General features: G+C 37.8%; 1 protein-coding gene across 3 annotated transcripts in view; it reads right to left on the bottom strand.

The window, feature by feature from the left end:
- Positions 1-13,734, bottom strand: part of GKAP1 (G kinase anchoring protein 1) — a gene marked incomplete at both ends in the record, with an annotated part of 60,765 nt that overhangs the window by 21,598 nt on the left and 25,433 nt on the right. For 2 of the 3 annotated variants that reach the window (XM_080708459.1, XM_080708460.1), the window contains 2 exons: positions 621-773; positions 11,459-11,481. In XM_080708459.1, the coding sequence (XP_080564585.1) occupies positions 621-773; positions 11,459-11,481 (176 nt within the window). The remainder of the gene's footprint in view (positions 1-620; positions 774-11,458; positions 11,482-13,734) is intronic. The other variant, XM_080708461.1, reaches the window with a different exon arrangement.

The raw sequence follows: 13,734 nt of genomic DNA on the forward strand, positions 1-13,734 counted from the left end.
TGATCCTCCAGTCTCAGCCTCCCAAATGCTGGGATTACAAGCATGCGCCACCACGCTCGGCTCCTATACTTCTTAGTTGCAGAATTTTTCATTTTTCTGAATACTCTGTCTAAAGGCCTTTCCTAACCAAAGGACTCTGTTTTAGCAGTTGCCTTGGGCTGTGGCCTTTCTCCATTTCTCAGTGTATATAGTTACTTATCATTCAAAATATGGCAAATTCACCCAAGAAATGGTCTATTACCTTTTCTATTAAAACTCTCTTATTGTTCAGATCTCCCTCAAAGTCTTCATCAGATAACCCTAGCTGGTCTATCTCCTCATAGTCCCAGGACTGAGTGTTTAAGAGAAGGAAGGTCTTATCCATATTGCTGTTCCCTTTTTTCTTACCAGTGCCTACCTACACATAAAATATAGCATATGCTCAGCAAATATTCATCAGTGAATGAACTACATACTTAAAACTTTTTAAGATAATTATGTTTACAGGATAACAACTAAGATAATACCTAAAACTGCTACTTCATATAATTGCAAATGGAGTTCAATGTTTCCTTTCTTTTAAAAAGAAAATGTACATTTAATTTTGCTGTGATCTTAAGAAAATTTTCTATTTTACATGCCTGGTTGTGTTCATGAGCTGTACAATTATCTGTTCCATTATATTCTGAAAGCTGTTCTCTTCTTTTTTCTCTAATAAGAATTTTATGAACATCATCTTCCAGTCTATTGAAGAATCCTCCATCATGTGATAAAGTCTGAGAAGAACTCAATTCCTGTCAAAAACGAATTATGATTTACTATCATTCAACACAAAAAGTGTATTCATTTAATAAACCTAGTCAGTCCTTGGAAGGATAAAGAATGAAAGAAAAGTGATAGCTAAGAGACAATCAACTGCTCAATCCTTGTCTGTTTTCAGAAGATAAACATCAAAAAAATATTAATGAATGTCTTTTTCTTATTTTTCTATTCTTTTAGAGTTAGGTACTGCTTAATTTTTAAAGTTTTGTTATTCATATACCATAGAATTCACCCACTTAATGTGTACAAGTTAATGATTTTTAATACATTAAAGAGCTATACAACTATCATCACAATCAATTTAACATTTCTGTCACTCCCCAAAGAAACTCTGCATCCATTAACATTCACTATTTCCTCCTAATACCTTTTCTCCAGCACCAGACAATACTAATCTATTTTTCTTTCTTTCTCTTTCTCTCTCCCTCTCTCTCTCTCTCTTTTCTCTTCTTTCTTTTCTTCGGTACTGGGGTAGAACCCAGAGGCATTTCTACCTCTAAGCTACACTCCCAGCCCTATTTTTTTGTTCTTTACTTTGAAACGGGGTTTCACTGAGTTACAAAGAGCCTCACTAAATAGCTGAGGCTGCCTGCGAACCCTCCTGTCTCAGCCTCCTGAATGCTGCGATTACAAACGTGCGCCACCTTGCCCGGCAATACTAATCTATTTTCTATCTCTATAAATTTATCTATTTTAGACATTTTATACAAACAGAATAATTCAACATGACTTTGTGTGTTTGACTAGCTTCTTGTTTTACTTTTTTTTTTTTGAGATAAGGTATTGCTGAATTTGGGGTCCTCCCACTTCCGTCTGTGGAATAGCTGGGAATACAGGCATGTACTACCATATTCAGCTTTGTGATAAACTTCTTTGACTTAGTAAAATATTTTCAAAGTTCATCAATGTTAAGGCATGCATTTGTACTTTTTTCTTTTTTACTGCCAATTAATATCCCTTCCTACAGCTTATTTCTCCATGCACTGACTGGTGGACATGTGAGTTGTTTCTAACTTTGGGCCATTACAAATAATGCTGCTATGAACATTCATGCTGGGTCATATGATAATTCTGTTTAACCTTTTGAGATACTGCCAGATGGCTTTCCAAGGCAGCCCCACTATTTCCCAGTCTCACCAGCAGCACGAGGGGTTCCAACTTCTTATTTTCACCAAAGTTGCTATTATCTTTGTTATTAGAGCCACCCTTTTGGGTGTGAACCGGCCTCTCATTGTGGTTTTGAGTCACATTTCCCTGGAGCTTAGTATCCTTTCATGTGCTTATTGGACATTTGAATATCTTTGTGGAGAACTATCTACTTAAATCTTTTGCCCATTGTTTAACTGGGCTATCTACTTTTGAGTTATAAAGTTGTTTATATATTCTAAATAAATATCAAATATGATTTGAAAATAGTTTCTCCCATTCTACGGTCTGTCTTTGCAATTTTTTTTTTTTTTTTTTTTTTTTTTTTTTTTTGCGGGTCTGGGGATGGAAATCAGGGGTATCTAACCTCTGAGCTACATCCTCTGCCCTATATATTTTTTTAGGGTGAAAAAGGGAAAGTTTAGTACACCAGCAGGCATGGAGTTAAGATGGTGATAGGTTGGGTCCCCCCACATGACCCCCCTCTGCCCTATTTTTTATTCTTTATTTTGAAACAGGGTCTCGCTAAGTTGCAGAGGGCCTCAATAAGTAGCTGAGGCTGTCTGCGAACTGCAATCCTCCTGTCTCAGCCTCCAGAATGCTGGGATTACAAGCGTACACCACTATGCCCGGTTTGTCTTTGCAAATATCCTTTGTACATCATAAAGTTTTTAATTTTTATGAAGTTCAGTTTTTCCAAGAAACTACTGCCTAACTCAAGGCCACAAAAATCCACTCCTGTATTTTCTTCTAAGAGTTTCAGTTCTAGCTCTTATACTTAGTGTACTTTTCAACCTAATAACATTTTTAAAAATATGCAATGCCAAGAATCAACTGTTATGGTCTCAAGCATGCCAGGCAAGTGCTCTACCACTAAGCTATTCAGCCCTTACTCTTTCTCTTTTGAGATTAGGTCTGGCTCTGTTGATGAGGCTGGTCTCTCCCTGGCTCAAGCAATACTCCTGCCTCAACCTTCTGAGAAGATGGGACTATAGGTGAGCACCACCATACCAGGCTCTTGCTCTTGTGATCTAATTTGTGTTAATTTTTGCAGTGGTGTGAAGAAAGGGTCCAAACTCATTCTTTAGTACATACGTGTTCAGCTTTATTTGTTGAGAACACTATTTTCCCCACTGAATTGACTTGGCACCCATGTCCAAAATCAACTGAACATAAAGATCAAGCTCTGTTTCTTGAGTCTATGTGTTCATTCTTAGGCCAGCACCACACTGTCTTGGTTACTATAGCTTTGTATTGCTCAATCTTTTGCATTTCATTGAAAAGTATTTTTTTACATAAATTTTAAATGCTAATAAAGAATATTATAAAGAGATAAAGTTTTGTCATTACACAACTGTATAAAATTAAAAATTTTTCATTCTTCAGTATAAGTACTTATAGCCAGGCGTGGTGGTGCACACTTGTAATCCCAGCATTCTGGAGGTTGAGACAGGAGGATCGCAGTTAGTGGACAGCCTCAGCTACTTAGTGAGGCCCTTTGCAACTTAGTGAGACTATGTTTCAAAATAAAAAATAAAAATTAGGGCAGTGAGTGTAGCTCAGAGATTGAATGCTCCTGAGTTCCATCCCCACCCAGACTAGCAACAACAACAACAACAACAACAACAACATAATTGTAAATGCAGTCTGAAGAAAACATCTTTCTCACTGGTTTCATTTATATCTCAAATTATTAGTCTACAATACTCACAGTTTTACCTATTTCAAATTTTTTTGTGATCAAAAGATAAAACAGAGCCGGGCGTGGTGGCTTGTAATCCCAGCATTCGGGAGGCTGAGACCTAGAGGATCACGGTTCGCGGCCAGCCTCAGCTACTTAGTGAGGCCCTTTGCAATTCAGTGAGACCCGGTTTCAAAATAAAGAATAAAAAATAGGGCAGGGGGTGTAGCTCGGAGGTCAAATGCCCCTGGGTTCCACCCCCAGACCCGCAAAAAAAAAAAAAAAAAAAAGATAAAACAGTTCAATGACTGGTCATCCTTTTTTGCTTCACATTATCTAAGAAAGTGAAGTGCTTAAAGAAAACTTTACTTGATCAGGGCTTAACATAAAAGTAACATTAAAATATTTGTACTGTGCTTTATTTATTTTTTGAGGATACTGGGGATTGAACCCAGAGGCATTTTACTTTCATGTAATATCCCAGACTGATTTTACTTATTTGGAAACAGGGTCTCATTAAGTTGCAGAAGGCCTCAATTGACGAGGCTGGCTTCAAATTTGTCTCAGTCTCCCAAGTACTGGGATTACATGCCTGCACCACCGCACCAGCTCAGTGCTCTGTATTTTGCAAAAATCACTTCATTTGAATCTCAAAATAGGGCTGGGAGTGTAGTTTGGAGGTAGAATGCCCCTGAATTAAAATTAAATCCCTGGTACTACAAAAAAAAAAAAAAAAAAAGAAAGAAAAAAAAAGTAATAAATATAAAAATACTTGAGAGACTGTTGAACTTCCGCAGAAGGAATAACATGTTTTTGGCAACTAAATGGTCTCTGAGGCCGGGCGTGGTGGCGCACGCTTGTAATCCCCGCGCTTGGGAGGCAAAGACAGGAGGATCACGCAGGTTTGAAGCTAGCCACGTGCGCTGGCTTAGGAGACCCTGTTTCCAAATAAACATGTAAAATAGGTCTGGGAGTGTAGCCTGGAGGTAGAAGGGCTTCCAGGAACCCCAGTACCACCAAAATAAATAAATAAATAAATAAATAAATAAATAAATAAATAAATAAAATAAAATAAAATGAATGGTCTCTGACTGCGGTTTCACAGTATCTATTATTATTATTATTATTATTTTTTTTTTTTTGTGTGTGTGTGTGTGGTACTCAGGATTGAACCCAGGTATATTCTACCTCTGAGTAACACCCTCAGCTCTATATTATTATTATTATTATTGTTAATTATTATTTTATTTATTTTTTGGTGGTACTGGAGTTCCTGAAAGCCCTTCTACCTCCGGGCTTCACTCCCAGACCTATTTTATTTTTGGAAACAGGGTCTCTTAAGCCAGCGTGGCTGGCTTCAAACCTGCGTGATCCTCCTGTCTCCACCTCCCAAGCACGGGAATTACAAGCGTGCGCCACCACAACCAGCTCTATATTATTATTTTGAAATAGAGTGTCCCTAAATTTCTGAGGCTAGTCTTGAACATGTGGTCCTCCTGTTGCAGCCTCTGCAGTTCTGGACTAACAGGCACGTATGACCACGCTCACGGTCACTTTCATTATACTCTGAATTTCCAAGGGCTCCATGTTGCCCGTTAGAGGACAGCCTCCAAGCCTTTTGATTTCAAGATCCCTTAATACACTATAATATGCAATTCTCAAAATAGTAAAATATGTGCTAATTCTTTAATTACTTTAGTGCTTTTAACTTATTCCAACAGGAAATCTAAATAAAGGTGTTCTTAAACAAGCTATTTTGGACGACAATATATATGGGGTAAGTCTACCTTCTTCTCTCCTCTAGTATAGACCCTAGTGTCAAGTCTTAAACTTGACTTGAAATAATTATTTATTAAGCTCTTACTATGTAACTAGTATTAGGGTATACATGGGTTGCTCTAATTAAATTCATAATCTAATGAGAAAGAAAAAACTATAATCCTAGTACTTTGGAGGCTGAAACAAGAGGATTACAGGTTCAAGACCAGCCTCAGCAAATTAAGTGAGGCCCTCAAGAAACCTAATTAGACCCTGCTTCAATAAATAAATAAGTAAATAAATAAGTAAATAAAATAAATAAATAAAGCTGGGAACTGTAGTTCAGAGGTAGAATGCCCCTGGGTTCAATCCCAGTACTGAGTGGGGGCAGGGGACGAACACAAAAACCAAGCACTTTTGTACATCAGGAGTGGTAGACACCTATAAAACATAGATTCCCAAGTCAATGATCCCACCCCAGTGGTGATGCACCAGAGTAACCGCTAGAGGAACACTGATAAGTTTCTTTTCTTTTCTTTTTTTTTTTTTTGGAAAGGGGGTAGTAAGTCACTAAGTTTGGGAGTCTATGTAAAATATGCAGTTACTTCTCCTTTTATAAATGGCAAATGTAATTTACAGTGGCATTTTTTTCTTACTGGATACTAGCCTCAGACTTTTTTTTTCCCCCTGCAGGTTTGCAGGTTTTGAGGCTGTCCGCGAACTGCCATCCTTCAGTTTCAGCCTCCCAAATGCTGGGATTACAAGTGTGCGCCACCACATCCGGCTCAGAATTCTTTTTTTTTTTTTTTCCGGTGGTACTGGGGTTCCTGGAAGCCCTTCTACCTCCGGGCTACACTCCCAGACCTATTTTATACTTTTTTATTTTTGGAAACAGGGTCTCTTAAGCCAGCGCGGCTGGCTTCAAACCAGCGCGATCCTCCTGTCTCCGCTTCCCAAGCGCGGGGATGACAAGCGCGCGCCACCATGCCGGCTAGGCTCAAAATTCTTAATACAGAACTTGATGAAAGCTCTAACAATGTATGTGAACTGGCAGAGGAAACAAAATCTGCTGTGTACCTCTGTTACAAGCATTAAAAAATATTTAAGAAGTAGACTCCTCCTTTCAACAAACAAAACAAAGCAAGGGAAGGGTTGAGTGGGTGTCAAGAAAATTACTCATTCACTCATCAACCAACTTTCATTTATATTATCATTTACTATGTGTCAGGAATTAGGTTTACTAGGGAACAAAATCAACAAGGTAATGGTTTCATATTTTCAAGCACTCAAATTCTAGTGAAAAAATGAAACAATGACAAAATAGGGTGTTGAGAGCTATTAATTATATATAGGCTGTTTGGGCATCTAAAGACCATGATCAGGTAAAACTTTCAGGAAAAAGTGACTCTTTGTCTGACTTTGAAACAATTTAAGTGACCTTGGCCATTGATTCTCTGGTCAAGTTAGCCAGTTAAAAGTAGAGAGCGAGCCAGGCATGGTGGTGCACACTTGTAATCCCAGTAGTTGGGAGGCTGAGACAGGAGGATCGCAGTTTCAAGGACAGGCTCAGCAAGTAGTGAGACTCTTAGAAAGCTTGCAAGTCCCTGTTTCCAAATAAGATTAAAATTGGTCTGGGGGTAAAATGCCTCTGAGTTCAATTCCCAATAACACACACACACACACACACACACACACACACACCCCTTAGATTTACAGAAAAGTTGAAAATATAACACATGGAGCTCCCATACAATAAATTTCTCTATAGCTATTTATTTTTGTGGTACTGGGGATTGAACCCTGAGGAATTCTACTTTTAAGCTACACCCCCAGCCTATTTTTATTTCTTTTTTATTTAAAAACAGGATCTTGCTAGGTTGATGAAAGTCTCGCTACTTGCTGAGGTTGTCATCCAACCTGCGATCCTCCTTTCTCAGCCTCCCAAGTACTGAGATTATAGGTGTGCACCACTACACCTGACTCATTTATGGTACAGTTATTACAATAAGGAACCACTGGCACATTACTATAACAGACAACATATTTTACTGAGATTGAACTAGCTTTTCCCTAATGTTCCCCTTGTCTTCTAAGATCCCATCTCTGACCTTTTTTTTTTTTTTTTTTTGGTGATACTGGGGATGGAACCCAGGGATCTTCTACCTCTGGGCTACACTCCCAGACCTATTTTTTATATACTTTTTATTATTTTTTATTTTTTGGTGGTACTGGGGGTGGAACTCAGAGGCTTCCTAACTCCGGACTATACTCCCAGACCTATTTTCTACTTTATTTGGAAACAGGGTCTCACTAAGTTGCTGAGAGCCTCACTAAGTAGCTGAGGCTGGCTTTGAACCTGCGCGATCCTCCTGTCTCAGCCTCCTAAGCGTGGGGATTACAAGCGTGCGCCACCACGCCCAGCTTCAGACCTATTTTATATATATATATATATATATATATATATATTTTTTTTTTTTTTTTTTTTTTTTTTTTAACCTGGAAACAGGGTCTCTTAAGTCAGTGAGGCTGGCTTCGAACCTGAGCATCCTCCTGTCTCAGCCTCCCAAGCACTGGGATTATAAGTGTGTGCCACCATGCCTGGCTTATGACACCTTTTTTTTTTTTTGGTGGTACTGGGGGTGGAACCTAGAGGCTTTCTACCTCCGGGCTATACTCCCAGACCTATTTTATATTTTTATTTGGAAACAGGGTCTCACTAAGTTGCTGAGAGCCTCACTAAGTAGCTGAGGCTGGCTTCGAACCTGTGCGATCCTCCTGTCTCAGCCTCCCAAGCGCGGGGATTACAAGCGTGCGCCACCACGCCTGGCTTATGACACCTTTTTAAAATCCATTTGTCTCGTGTCCTGAGCCTCCTTGGTCCACAACAGTTTCTCAAGCTTTGTTTTTGAAGACCTCGACAGTTTTAGGACTTCGGACCCTCCTGGTCAGGTATTTTACAGTATGTCACTTGGTTTGGGTTTGTTCAGTATTGTCTCAAGGTCAGCAGGAGACCACATGGCTTGGTATGCTTATCACAGCATGGCGAGGGCTAGCAACATGACAGAAGAACTGGAGTAAGAAGGCCAGCTAAATGTGGGTCTGAAGAGAAAGGAATAACTATGATATACTCTTTCCAGCAGTACTGACACTTAAAAAGGTAACATGATTTTTTTAGAAAATGAAGAATCAAATAACATACCTTTAAGACATGATCAGTTGAGGCATTATAAAATGGTATATATAAGCAGGTCATGGTGGCACATGCTTGTAATCCTAGTACTTGGGAGGCTGAGAGGGAAAGATTCCAAATTCAAGGCCAGCCTTGGGAACTTAGCAGACTCTCAGCAATTTAGTGAGTCCCTGTTTCAAAACAAAAAATAAATAAAGGCTGGACTTGGCATTGAATGCTTGTAATCCCAGCATTTGGGAGGCGGAGACCGGAGGATCGTGATTCTTGGGAAGCCTCAGCGACTTGAGGCCCTTTGCAACTCAGTGAGACCTGTTTCAAAAAATAAAAAGACTAAAAAATAGGACCAGGGGTGTAGCTCGGAGGTAGAATGCCCCTGGGTTACATCCCCAGTACTGGAAAAGAAAAAAAAAGCTGGGAATGAATTACATATTCTTTTGATGAATTTCTTAACACAGTTATATGGGAATAAGTTAGACTACTTTGTATGTGTATGTATGTGAAGGGGTGATAGGGGATTGAACAAAAGGGCATTCAACTTCTGAGCTATACCCCCAGCCCTGTTAAGTTTTTGTTTTGAAACAGGGTCTTACTAAGTTGCTCAGGCTGGCCTCAAACCTGCAATCCTCTTGTCAGCTTCCCAAATACTGGAATTACAGGAGTGCACCACCATGGCAGTTTAGACTACATATTAAAAAACATAGAACTTGTTTTAATGACGAAGATTCTTCAAAGTAAATTTTATTACATATGAAATTATGAAGACAGAACACAGCTCTAAAATAATGAAAGAGAAAATATATGATTTCACATACAGATACTTATTTAAATACAACTTATCCTGAATAAATCAAATACATAAGATCCCCTCCTAACAGTGCTAGTAGCCCTTTAGGAATAGGGAGTACCATTTGTATCTACTCTCTCATTTACATAAACTATCGCCCAAATAAATCAATGAGCAAAAATAAAATGCAACCAGTCCAAAACTACATGTTTCTACTTTTAAAAAGAACTAATAGTCTACAACATATGTGGTCATTTAAAATTTAATCTAAAAAATAGTGACAGTGGTTTGTAAATAACTTAAAATTTCAGCCATCTATTTTTTTTGTGTGTGTGTGTGATACTGGGGGGGTGGAACCCATAGGCTTTCTACCTCCGGGCTACCCCCCCCGCAGACCTATTTTATAATTTTTTAGAAACAAGTTTCACTGAGAACCTCACTAAATAGCTGAGACTGGCTTTGAACCTGTGCAATCCTCCTGTCTCAGCCTCCCAAGCGCTGGGATTACAAGCGTGCACCACCACGCCCGGCCTTCAGCCATCTATTTTAATAACAAATTAATTTTGTGTTTGCATGTATAGTTACAGATTAATTAATATAGTTAGAGAATTATTTAGATTTGGTTTTCTTAAGAGATGGATATCATTTTTCTAACCTGGAAAGCAAATGCCTGAAAACCAAAAAATAAAAAAGTAAAAAATAAATAAAAGGCCAAAACCATGTAATACAGAATATTATGACCATAAAAACTGAAATTACTAAATAAAAACCCCAAGAATAATAATAAAAGTTTGAAATATTTAACAAATCAAAAATAACTTGACATTATTATTTCTTTGATAGTAGAAAGTATTTTATAAGAGTATCTATTATGTCTAAATTCTAAAAGGTTTATAGAGGCAGCAATATAATATTTATTTATTTATTTATTTATTTAGTGGTACTGGGATGGAACCTGGGACATTCTACCTCTGAGCTACATCCCCAGCCCATATTTTTTTTATTCTTCATTTTGAAACAGCGTCTCACTGAGTTGCAAAGAGCCTCACTAAGTCGCTGAGGCTAGTTTTGAACCTGCGCAATCCTCCTGTCTCAGCCTCCCTCCCAAATGCTGGGATTACAAGCATGGGTCACCACGCCTGGCTTCAGCAATTAAAAAAAAAAAAAAGTCCTATAGGGGCTGGGATGTAGCTCAGTGTCAAACACCTGCTTTGCAGGTACAGCACTGTGGGTTTTGATCCCCAGTTCCAAAAAGACAAAAAAAAAAAAAAAAAAAAAAAAAAAGGCCCCCTGAGCCAGCGTGGTGCATGCTTGTAATTCCAGTACTTGAAGGCTAAAATAGGAGGATCACAGGTTAAATTACAGCATTAGCAATGTAGCACGACCACTCATCAACTTATCGAGACCCTATTTCAAAACAAAAAATAAAGGGTCTGGTGGTCTAGCTCAGATGTAGAATTTTCCTGGGCTCAATCCCCACTACCACTAAATAAATAAATAAATAAATAAATAAATAAATAAATAAATAAATAAAATAAGTAACCTGTACCACCAAGAAAATATGTAGGCTACAGTACCCTCTAGTGAGGAAACGGAGGAGAAATACATAATCAGGTCACTCTTATCCATCAGCACTTAGAGAATCACAGCTCACCTCACAATTTCCACAATTCCAAAAATACCTGAGACATGATATCTCTGGGTAAGGTTTTATAAATATTAAAATATAAACTTGGAGATTAAAAACTGCTTTTCCTTCAATTGTAAGCTTGGCACACACATGGTAACCTTTTGGTTCTCTCACACACATTAAGATAATAAAGCCAAATGGTATTATACTTTATGAAAATAATTATGTATATATTTTAATTTTTTATTGGTGCATTATATTCATACATTATATTGGGGTAAAATATTTTTATTCTACTATATCTTATATCCTTATAATTCCAAAAATATGGGGTGTTCATTCAAGTTAAGTCTATGAATTGTCCTTTAAATAGTTATGTCTAAAGAAGACTTACTGCTAAACATTATAGTATTATTCTTAAAATACCAAGTGTTTTCTACAATATAAAATAAATATAACAAAACTTACCTCAGTCTTTCTACTAACATGATCTGTAAATGAAAAAAAAGGGAGACTTCATTGACTGGAATTTACATATAAACATCTTTTAACATGTAAGTAAAACAAAACAATTAAGAATTTTAGAATTATAATAAGAACTATAGAAGTCGTTACGGGTTTTCCAGAACTCATAAATTACCAATTTGTTCAGTATGGGGACTAGTTCTTGTATCCTAGTAAATGCCACTCATATTAAGATTATTAAATTTTAGAGTCTGGTGTGGTGACTTAGGCTGGAATAGGAGGATTGCAGGTTTGAAGCCAGCCTCAGCAACTTAGTGAGATACTCAACAACTCAGTGAGACCCTGTTTCAAAATAAAAAATAAAAAGTGCTAAGCATAAAGCTCTAAAGTAGAATGGGTTCAATACCCAGTACCTTCCCCAAAAAAGTATTAAGTTTTAAGCAATGTAGTTTCATACAATTTAGTTATTTAGTTTCACATAATTTTGTGGGAGGAGAAGTTGAAGGGACACAAATATGTCCCAAATCAAATTATTAGCTGGGCATGGTGGTGCATGCTCTTATACTTAGGAGGCTGAGACAGAAGGATCACAGGTTTGTGGTCAGCTAAGCAACTCAGTGAGGACCTCCACAACTTAAACTGCTTCAAAATAAAAGAATAAAATAGGGCTTGGGGTGTAGCTCAGATGTAGAATATCTCAGGGTTCTATCCCTAGTACTATAAAAAAAGAGAGAGAGCAAATTACAGACTATTACTATAACTATAAAAATGTTTGTAAAATTATTGCCTTTATTGAATGAATGAAATAAAGAATATAATAATTTATATCCTTTAAAACTATTAGCCAGCTGGGCATGCTTGTAATCCCAGCATTTGGGAGGCTGAGACAAGAAGATCCCCAGCTACTTAATGAGACCTTGTTTCAAAATAAAGAATTAAAAAATAGGGCAAGGGGTGTAGCTTGGAGGTTGAATGCCCTTGGATTCCATCCCCAATACTGCAAAAAAAAAAAAAAAAAACCTACTAGCTAAGCCAGAGGAAGGCTCACCAAGTGCTGTGTGCATGTATGCCACTATCACAATGAAGTATATTATGATGTAAGACTATATTGCATCAATAAAATTAAAAAAATTAAGCGCACACTTGTAATCCCAGCATTCAGAAGGCTGAGACCACAAGATGGCAGTATGTGGACAGCCTTAGCTACTTAGTGAGGCCTCCCATAACTTAGTAAGACCCTGTTTCAAAATAAAGAATAAAAAATAGGACAGGGGTGTAGCTAGGAGGTCGAATGCCCCTGGGTTCCATCCACAGACCCACAAAAAATTTTTAAAAAAATTAATTTACAACACTAAAAATATAAAGATGAGTCAGGCATGGTGGCACATGCTTGTAATTCTAGTACTCAGAAGGGTGAGATAGGTGATTGCCAGTTCATGGCCAGCCTCAGCTACTTTAATGAGGCCCTCTGCAACTTAGTGAGACCTTGTTTCAAAGTAAAGAATTAAAAAAAAATAGGGCTGAGGGTATAGCTCCAAGATAGAATCCCTGAGTTCCATTCCCAATATCCCAAAGGAAATAAAGAAAAAAAAGATAGTAACTTCTACCAAAAAGCTATTAGCTATTTTATTTTAAAAATACACATTATATGTGGTGGGACACACTTGTAATCCCGGCACTTGGAAGGCGGAGACAGGAGGATCACAGGTTTGCGGCCAGCCTCAGCTACTTAGTGAAGCCCTTCGCAACTCAGTGAGACCTTGTTTCAAAAATGAAAAGACTAAAAATAGAGCTGGGGATGTAGCTTGGAGATAGAATGCCCCAGTGCCTGATCCCCAGTATGACAAAAAATAAAGTACACATTATAAACCAGGTATGGTGGCACATGCTTGTTATCCCAGTACTCCAGTGGCTGAGACAGGAGGACTGCAAGTTCATGGCCAGCCTTAGCAAGTTGCGAGACTCTCCGCGACTTAGTGAGATCCTGTTTCAAAAGGCTGGAGGTGTAGGTTCAATCTCCAGTACCAAAAAAAAAAAAAAAAAAAAAAAAAAAAGAAAGAAAACAAAAATATATATTATAGTGATTTTAAATATATATTATAGTGATTTTATAGTACTATTAAAAAAACTAAAAACTGATTTGTATTTATAGAACACAAAAATGAGTCCTTGAAAATATATCCAGATAAGCTGAGCAGGGTGGCACATGCTTGTAATCCAAGTACTTTGGAGGCTGAGACAGGAGGATCACAGGTTTGAAGCCAGCCTTGGCATTTAGT

The sequence above is a fragment of the Muscardinus avellanarius genome (genome assembly GCF_963383645.1).
Source record: "Muscardinus avellanarius genome assembly, chromosome: 13".
NCBI classification, from domain to species: domain Eukaryota; kingdom Metazoa; phylum Chordata; class Mammalia; order Rodentia; family Gliridae; genus Muscardinus; species Muscardinus avellanarius.